The sequence below is a fragment of the Microtus ochrogaster genome, unplaced genomic scaffold, assembly GCF_000317375.1.
Source record: "Microtus ochrogaster isolate Prairie Vole_2 unplaced genomic scaffold, MicOch1.0 UNK64, whole genome shotgun sequence".
NCBI classification, from domain to species: Eukaryota; Metazoa; Chordata; class Mammalia; order Rodentia; family Cricetidae; genus Microtus; species Microtus ochrogaster.
Genome location: NW_004949162.1, coordinates 1,823,641 through 1,833,309, shown reverse-complemented (window position 1 = coordinate 1,833,309; position 9,669 = coordinate 1,823,641). Strand labels below are relative to the sequence as shown.

The 9,669-nt window shown below is 37.4% G+C and overlaps 1 protein-coding gene across 1 annotated transcript in view; it reads left to right on the top strand.

The window, feature by feature from the left end:
• LOC101985117 (recombining binding protein suppressor of hairless-like) overlaps positions 1–519 on the top strand; it is a 2,580-nt gene extending 2,061 nt beyond the window's left edge. Inside the window, 1 exon segment of the mRNA XM_013354715.1 lies at positions 84–519. Coding sequence (XP_013210169.1) covers positions 84–519 — 436 coding nt within the window.
• Positions 520–9,669: the final 9,150 nt, after the last annotated feature.

Sequence of the window (9,669 nt, the reverse complement as noted above, 5' to 3'; positions counted from 1 at the left end):
GAGGGAAATGGGAGGTGGTGGCGGGGAGGAGGCAGAAATCCTTAATAAATAAATAAATTTAAAAAAAATTAATAAAAAAAAAGAAAAGAAAATCTTCAGTTGAATGGCAGCGGGGATGTAGCAATTCTTGAACTTACAGGACAGAATTTTACTCCAAATTTACAAGTATGGTTTGGGGATGTAGAAGCCGAAACAATGTACAGATGTGGAGAGAACATGCTCTGTGTGGTTCCAGATATTTCTGCATTCCGAGAAGGTTGGAGATGGGTCCGGCAGCCAGTCCAGGTTCCAGTAACTTTGGTCCGTATTGATGGAATCATTTATTCTACTAGCCTTACCTTTACCTACACACCAGAACCAGGGCCGAGACCACACTACAGCGCAGAAGGAGCGATCCTCAGAGCCAACTCAAGCCAAGTGCCCACCAACCAGTCAAACACAAACAGCGAGGGAAGTTACACGAACGCCAGCACAAATTCTACCAGTGTCACATTGTCCACAGCAACGGACTTAAACTGACTTGAATGGGCAAAAAGTTGAAAAAACAAAACAAAAGAAAAAAAAAAGGAAAGAAAAGCAAGGATAAAATGAATAATCTTTTGTGGTTTCTTGGGAAAACTTTTCATACCAGGTGATCTATTCAAACCCCATTACCTGCAAGTGCTGATCTGAAACGCAGAAGCCACAGTAAAACGGAAAACATCAAAATGTACAAACTGTTGAAAATCACGGTTTTCAGCTGTCTCTCTCTCTCACACACACATTTTGGTTGGTTTTTGATTGGTTTTGATTAAATGGTCAAGAAATAGACATGTGGCTGGAGTACAGATTAAGCTAGAAGACACAAATCTTAACATAGTTTTTATGGACCAAGAGACTTGCATAAGCTTTAGTAAAAGGTACATTTTCACCATGCCTTTTTTATATCCCAGTATGTAGTATACCTTATTACCAGTAGGTTGCACTCCCCACCCCTTTGAGCTTTGGCTCTAAAGTAGATTCAGGTTCAAGCCTGCTGGACCTAAGACAGAGGGTCTTCTGTTTTATAAAAAATTTAGGGGAGGGGGATGTTGGAACCAATTCAGTCCTGGCTTTCAGCTGGATGTTGGGATTAATGAGTCCTAGGTCTTCAGCTGCTCTTCCCTCCTAGAACCTTGTAATTAAAGTTACTAGAAGCTGTGCCTAGCTTAGAGGATTGGATTTTCACCTGTTGGCCATTGGCTGCACTGTATTTAAGCCTACATGGTGCTAATAAAGGGGGGCTTTTTAAATTAATTAATTAATTTTATTTTTTATTAATCTTTTTTAATTAAAAATTTCTGCCTCCTCCCTGCCTCCCTTTTCCCTCTCCCTCCCCCCACTCCCAACGCCCCACTCCCCTCACCCCTCCCTCTCCAGTCCAAAGAGAAGTCAGGGTTCCCTGCCCTGTGCGCAGTCCAAGGTCCTCCCCCCTCCATCCAGGTCTAGGAAGGTGAGCATCCAAACCAGCTAGGCTCTTACAAAGCCAGTACATGGAGTAGGGTCAAAACTCAGTGCCATTGCCCTTGGCTTCTCAGCAGCCCTCATTGTCCACCATATTCAGTGAGTCTGGTTTTATCCCATGCATTTTCAGTCCCAGTCCAGCTGGCCTTGGTAAGCTCCCAGTAGATCAGATCCACTGTCTCAGTGGGTGGGTGCCCCCCTTGCGGTCTTGACTTCCTTGCTCATATTCTCCCTCCTTATGTTCCTCATTTGGACCTTGGGAGCTCACTCCATTGCTCCAATGTGGGTCTCTGTCTCCATCTCCATCCATCTCCAGATGAAGGTTCTATGGTGATATGCAAAATATTCGTTAGTATGGCTATAGGATCGGTCCAATTCAGGCTCTCTCTCCTCAGCTGCCCAAGGACCTAGTTGGGTACATGTCTCTCAACAGAAGAAGTTCAAATGGCCAAAAGACACTTAAGGTCATGCTCAACCTCCTTAGCGATCAGGGAAATGCAAATCAAAACAACTTTGAGATACCATCTTATACCTGTCAGAATGGCTAAAATCAAACACAACAACGATAGCCTTTGCTGGAGAGGATGTGGAGTAAGGGGTACACTCATCCATTGCTGATAGGAATGCAAACTTGTGCAACCACTATGGAAAGCAGTGTGGCGGTTTCTCAGGAAATTTGGGATCAACCTTTTTGTTTCAGTGTTAAAAGCTCTGCGTGTGTTGGTCTGTCTCAGCTTGTGTATTCTCAACCTCTAGCCCCTGGCCTGAAGCTTGAGAACTGAGTTCTAGCGCACAGAGAGCAGACACGGGGGCGCCATGAGCAGCAGATTCTGTTAATCAAAGCTACTAAAGGAATCGATCTAAATCTAAAGAACTCACAATTCAGGATTTGAGGTGTAATTCTGCTGGCTTTGAAGGGGTGAACAAGTAGCTAACTTTCTCCTTTTGCAGCCATCCTCCAAACAACCCAGTGACCTTCTCTCTGCCCCCCCCCCCTTAAAAAACCCCTTGTTAGGCTGTGGTTTCTCCTTACTACTTCCTGTCAGCTACTTGCTGACTCAGCATCCTGCTAGCAGGTTAATTTTATTTAATCAAACACATCTTTGAATTGTTAACTGCTTTTTCAGTAGGGAAAAATGCAACACACTTTAAAATAATATTCTGCAGCATAAAACATACTGCAGCATAAAACATACATATATTTCTCACATATCTATATGGTTTATAACCGATTTACACTTACATTCAGTTTTTTTTTTTAATTTAGAGATTTACTGACAGGGTACTTATAATTTAGAACCTTGTGAAAAATTGGAAATGTGAGCTGTCATTTGTAATAGAGACCTGGCTGTATATGGATAAAAGTTTTCTGTATATTGAAAATCTTAGCAAAATATGCATGTGACCAACTTTTAAAACATGTACTTTCAGAATAACAGAAAAAAATTAAGCATTCCCACTGGCAGAATATAATTTTCTGGGAGGTACTTTTGTAGCTGTAAAGTGCTTTAACATTTCCCTAAGAGAGACAATTAAGTTTGAATAATTCTGGCCAAATAATCTAAGAACAAGCTTGCTAAAATGACTCTCATATTTCTTGAATTAAAAAAAATCACAAACTTATTTCAGGAGTTTTTAGTTATTAGTGTATTCAATTTTACCTTTTTAACCAAAATTTTATTGTAAGGAACTTGCAGATAAAAACATAAAATGAGATTACTACAAGTTTATTGTAAATCATTAAAAAATAAAACAGGATGAAAATAATACCTCAAATTTTAGTAGCAATCCTACTAGTTTTGTATATTCCAAACATATTTTGGGTTAATTCAGGTCATATATGACAGGAAGGAATTCCTTGAGGTAGATTGATTCCCAGTTTTCCGAGAAACTGCCATATTGATTTCCAAAGTGGAAATAATGGATAATATAGCACACAGTATATACAAACACATTTTAGTAATGTATTTTATTTTATTGATTCAATTAATATGGACTAAATTAAGTCAGGTTCCTTTAGTGATTAATTATTTTATTTTTTTACTTATTTCTTTAGGCACTGTACTAGTTATGTACAACTGAAAAGATGTGCTCAGTATGATGACATGTAAATGATGCTCTGAATATATCATGAGGCAAATTGGCTTAGTCATAAATTTCCGAGACAGTTCTTTACTGAGGAGCTATTTGAAGGTTAACAGAGATGTAAAAACATAAACAGAAGGGGAGGAACATTGCAGGCAGAAGAAAAAACACAAGAACAAATAGTGGTGAGAAATCAGGCACAAATAAGGGACTAAGAAAGTCAGGATGGATGACATATTGATAATAAGTAAATGTAGAATACAAGAAAGAGCTGGAGAGGTTAACTACTACAAGTTTGTACTCCTTCCAGCAATAGAGGATTGTTCCCCTTACTCTGCGTCCTCTCCACCATAAGCTATTATCAGTGTTTTAACCATTCTGACTGGTGTAATATGGGAGGCAGAGACAGGCAGATCTCTGTGAGTTCAAGGCCAGCCAGGCCTACAGAGTGAGTTTCATGATAGGCTCAAAAGGTTACACAGAGAAACCCTGTCTCAAAAAAAAAAAAAAAAAGATGGTATCTCAGGGTTGTTTTGATTTGTATTTAACTGATGGCTAAGGATGTTAAAATTACACAATATAAAACAAGAAAACATCTTCAACAAATAAAGCTAGCATTATTGCATGCCAACATGCAGTAATATACAATATGCAATAACATACAAGAATGCAAATGATCCATATCTATCCCCATGAACACAACTGAAGTCCAAATGGATCAGAGACTTTAACATAAACCCAGCCACACTGAATCTTATAGAAGAGGAAGTGGAAAGTAACCTGGAATGCATGGAAACAGGAAATTACTTCCTGAATACAGCCCCATTAGCTCAGACACTTAGATTTATAATTAATAAATGTGACCTCTTGAAACTGAGAAGCTCCTATAAGGAAAGAAGACAAAACGGCAGCCTGTAGAATGTGAAAAGATCTTCACCAACCTCATCGGAAAGAGGAATGATCTCCAAAATATATAAAGAACCCAAGAAACTAGATAACTAAAACAAAACAATTCAATTTAAATGTTTTGATCCTACTGCATGTACTGGCTTTGGGGGAGCCTAGGCAGTTTGGATGCTCACCTTACTAGACCTGGATGGAGGTGGGCGGTCCTTGGACTTCCCACAGGCCAGGGAACCCTGACTGCTCTTCGGGCAGATGAGGGAGGGGGAGTTGATTGGGGGAGGGGAGGGAAATGGGAGGCGGTGGTGGGGAGAAGGCAGAAATCTTTAATCAATCAATCAATCAATCAATAAATTACCAATAAAAAAAGAACCTTTTATCCTGGAGCAGCCCCAGTGGTTCAATGATAGAAATGAGCCAAATGAGGGGAGGAAACAATTAAAAGAACCCTGAATTCCAAAAAAAAAAATAAATAAATAAAAGTAGGATACAGATCTAAACAGAGAATTCTTAATAGAAGAACCTCAAATGGTCAAATGACACTGAAGGACTTGCTAAAATTTTTATTATCAAAGATCTCACTAAGTTTCCATACTGGTTGCTGGCCTTGAACTTACATTCCCTCCACCTGGGTCTTCCAAATACCTGGGACAACTGTCAGAAGTCACTATGCTCACCGTTTGATGGTGTCTATGGCCTGTACTTCAGCTGAAGGCTTTGTTGAAATCTGTGATCTATCCTGCAGCTAAAGGCCTTGTGGAAGTTTGTGGTCTGTGCTCCCTCTAGAGGCCATGTTGATGTCTGAGTTGCCACCAAAAGACATGTGGATGCCCATGGTCTGTACTTTTTTCTTTTTTAAAAAAAATATGTTTTGCAGGTAGGTGTTAATTTAAAAACCATCTGAAAATTAATATGGAATAACCCTATTTCCCAACTATAAATTATTATTTTTCTGGGGAATTTAATGTCTTCTATAGTTCTTCTCTAAAACAGAGTCATACATATTAAATGAATTCAGAACCTGAAATAAAATTTGACTTACGTCACAGTATCTCAAGGTTCTCCTAAATGGAACAAATCACTTAAACAAATTTCTATGTAACCAACAAATGCCAGCTATCTATTTCATGTACTAATTTTGTCTATATAATTAGACATTCATTGAACATGATGACATGTAGAGTTTTAAGCACATTGAATATCAAATGAAATTTTTCTCTATGAAATACATCTAATGGATAGGTTGTGGTATGTTTAAAGGTTTAAGTCCTTTTATGAGAAAAATATATCTAGTGGACAATGGCTATAATCATCTGAAATTTTGCTGAGCTTCCTGATCAGAATGACTTACTCTCATGACCAGAATTTTATTCTAGTCCTGACTGGAAACTCTGCTATGAAGAACCCTGTCTACATATATTGTCCTTAGTATGTTTTTCCTGGGTTGCCGAATTTTACTGAGAGTGATTGATTTCTAACAGTGCGAATTCCATGAAAATCAGGTATAAGATGTTTTCCATTATCTGTCATTGTCTGTTCATAGTACCATCTGTATTTTAGTGGTTATAATAAAATGGCTACAGACTTCAGAAAGAACACATAAAGATCACTTTTCAGTGGAAATAGTATTGAACATATTCCTGAGGTAGAGCATGTTTGCTGAGTTTTGCATTTTAAACCTTTTCTAAGTTGACAAACTCAAAGATTTATCTTTTTTTTTTTTGTTTTTTCGAGACAGGGTTTCTCTGTGGTTTTGGAGCCTGTCCTGGAACTAGCTCTTGTAGACCAGGCTGGTCTCGAACTCACAGAGATCCGCCTGCCTCTGCCTCCCGAGTGCTGGGATTAAAGGCGTGCGCCACCACCGCCCGGCAAGATTTATCTTGAATGTTGTAAACAGCTAAAAGTCCATGATTGCCAGGGCTCAGGTCATGTCAAATAACATGGATAAATTCCACAAAGATATAAGTGATGGCTATTCTTGTTTGTGAACTTGGCTGCCTATGTAATTAACTACTATCCAGAAATGGAGAGAACACTTGTGAGAGATTAGATTTTGCTTGGTTTGAAGTGGGTGAATCTATTTCTTTTTTTGTAACTTATTAGATATTTTTTAAAAAATATCTTTTAAAAAAAACCAACCTTCATTTGGATTGCAGCATGTATGAAAAATCAGCTAAAACATTCAGCCAAGTGGTCTAACTACTGGATTTCTGAACTTTCTGTTGACTGCCATTCCTTTTTGGATTAGCTGGGGTGAAGCATGTAATTATTCCAATATGTTCACTATTCATATGAGCATATATATATATATATATATGAGGGGGAATAGGGAAAGGGAGAGAAAGCCAAACAGAGAGTTTCATTCTATAAATTCTGTTACACTAGAGAACTCTGATAATATAAATTTGATTTGTTTTCTTAGGTAAGTTTTTGAGGCATCTGCATCTCCAATATTAAGCCTGTCTTTAAATTTATCTTAGGACCAATGAGATAATATGATGAGTGTATCCAATTTACACTATATTCCTGGGAATATGTCTAGGGAGGTGTTATACATCTGAAATCATCTTAAAGCTCAAGAAAACAAATGAGGAGTCTATGAGAAGGGAGGTTGGTGTGGGAAAACCAGCATACCTAATTATACTCACAATCTTACTAACTTTCTCATGATTCGTTTGAACAGCTCCTTTTTCTTTCAGGATTAATACTAACCCACATTTTTATGAGGAATGTCTTCCACAGTGTGAGAAGTGCATAATTATTTTCTGGTGATACAGGAGAAAGTACGGGAAATGCTAAGCCTTGAGGTAGAATCTATTGTCTCCTAAAGTACATAATCACTAAGGCATTTGAGTACTCTGGAATGGAAGTACCAAAGACTGAATAAGGCTAATGAATACATTTACTTTTATATGTTTTCATTATAAAAAAGGTCAAAGTTTGTCAAGAGATAATTTTAGACATGGTGATTTGAGGCATAACATGTTACACAGACTTAGAATAAATACATAATAGAGTTCAAAATGTCAAGGCAGCTCAGTTTTTATTCTTAATGATATTGCTGTTAAGAAAAAGACTGCATATAATTTATTTGCAACAAATTTGAACTGTCTTAAATTTAGGATATGAGCCTATCTAAATGATTTTTCATAATGACCACTTCTCTTATTCTCTTGTCTATGAACAACATTATAATAAACAAACTGTTATGATTAGCATATATAATTTAATTTTTGTAATGGTACTAGAAATATTGCTTTCTCTAATGTACCTGAATACAAATCTACATCTGTTGACACATTTACATAATCATAATGAAAATGAAGTTTTCAGACATAGTAGTGACAAAGTTGTACTGACAGGAGCTGACAAAATATTTGTTTAGATAAGATGTATGAGCTACTTTCCTTTTTTGTTAAGGAAAATAAAACAAACACAGCACACAACAAAGCATGCAAGATAGCTTTTATTGAAAATCTACTACAGTGGGAAAAATGACTCCAGTATGCAATTTATTTCAATTCGAAAACAAAATATCAATTATGAATAATATTAAAAGAATAAATAGGAATTTTTGGCAGGTTGGCGGGTTAAGAAAAATACTAGATTAATGTTACTGGAAGAAAATAACATGAGTAGAAGAATTATATGTCAATTTACTTCCTATGGCTAGACTTAGTAGCTATATACAGAAGCCAAGGCAAAGGCCTGACAAATGCTAAAGGGGCAAAGTTTAATAATTCTTATCCATCATGTTTTAGAGAGACTCTGTTTATAATCCTAAACCAGGTTTGAGTTCTGTTGACTTCAAACTTAAGTCATTCAGAACTATAGTAGTACACAGTCCTGAACAAGTATATCTTCAACAGACATATCAGAGGGAGTTCTTAAATACCCTTGTTTTTTTTAAAAAAAAACATGCTAATTTATTTCTTCATTGAACTATCCCATCTCTACCAACAATTAGAAAAATCTTGAATGTTTAAACCAAAGTCATTTTTATTTTATGTAATTTCTTTATGCTTATTTAAGCAAACACAGTGCTTTTAGATTTGCAAAACCCAAAAATAAAAACCAACCCAAATGAGTGAAGAGTTTTTACTACTGGTAGGTAGCAAAGCATAGCTCTGAAATAAGTCATGCTTTCCTCCAACAAAGAGAAGATGCAGCATTTGTTAAGGAGGCCCCTACATATTCACATCTATAGCACCCTATTATGAAGGAAACTTCGGTATATGTGCTCAATTTAAAATACATACTTTTGAGCATGCTTAGTTAGGGCCATAATTCAAAACTAAAAGACAACAGAAAATAATGGTTTCATGCTTGTTGGCACAATGTTGTAAGGGTGGTGAACACATGCTCAATAGAAATGGAAATTTGCTAGCCACCTTTCACTTCCATAATCAGTTGCCAAAGTCTACAGTGCACTAAAAGAAATAAAGAAAATCTGGGGTGACCCAGGCTTTTGAAAATATTAACTCTTTTCCAGTGCTTTGCCCTAGCAGTTTCATTCCACTTGTTCTCCTTATAGTAAGAAACAGTTGAAGCATGATTAATAAAATCTCAAAGACAGATATTGGGATTCAATCTGAAAACCAGAAAAGCAAAGTAACCAGCCACTGGCTCTTACCTCGAACTCAAATCAAAAATGGCAATTCGGCCTCTAGGGAACCTCAGAATGAGACTGAGCCTGAGAGCCGTCTCCTTCTGTTTTATAATCCTGTCTATTCCAGGGATTAAGGTTATGCACCATTACCACCAGGTTTCTGTTGCAAGCTTGTGTGGCTACTGGGATTAAAGGTGTGTGTCATTGCTGCCTTGTCTATAAGACTTTTCATTGTGGCTGTTTTACTTTTCTGCTACTCAGGTAGCTTTATTTATTAAAAGACAAATAAAGTACTTGTCTGCAGAACTTATCTTTTTATTTTATTATTTTTTTGCAGCACATATCTTAATTAAGGGAGCCATCTTAGGGTTGGCAAGAGACTTGGACCTAGATGGGGCTCCCAGGTGCCCAGGGCGATGTCCCCAGTTAGTTCCTGGGGCAGCTGAGGATAGGGAACCTGAAATGACCTTATCCTATAGCCATACCGATGAATATCTTGCATATCACCATAGAACCTTCATCTGGCGATGGATGGAGATAGAGACAGAGACCCACACTGGAGCACCAGACTGAGCTCCCAATGTTCCAAT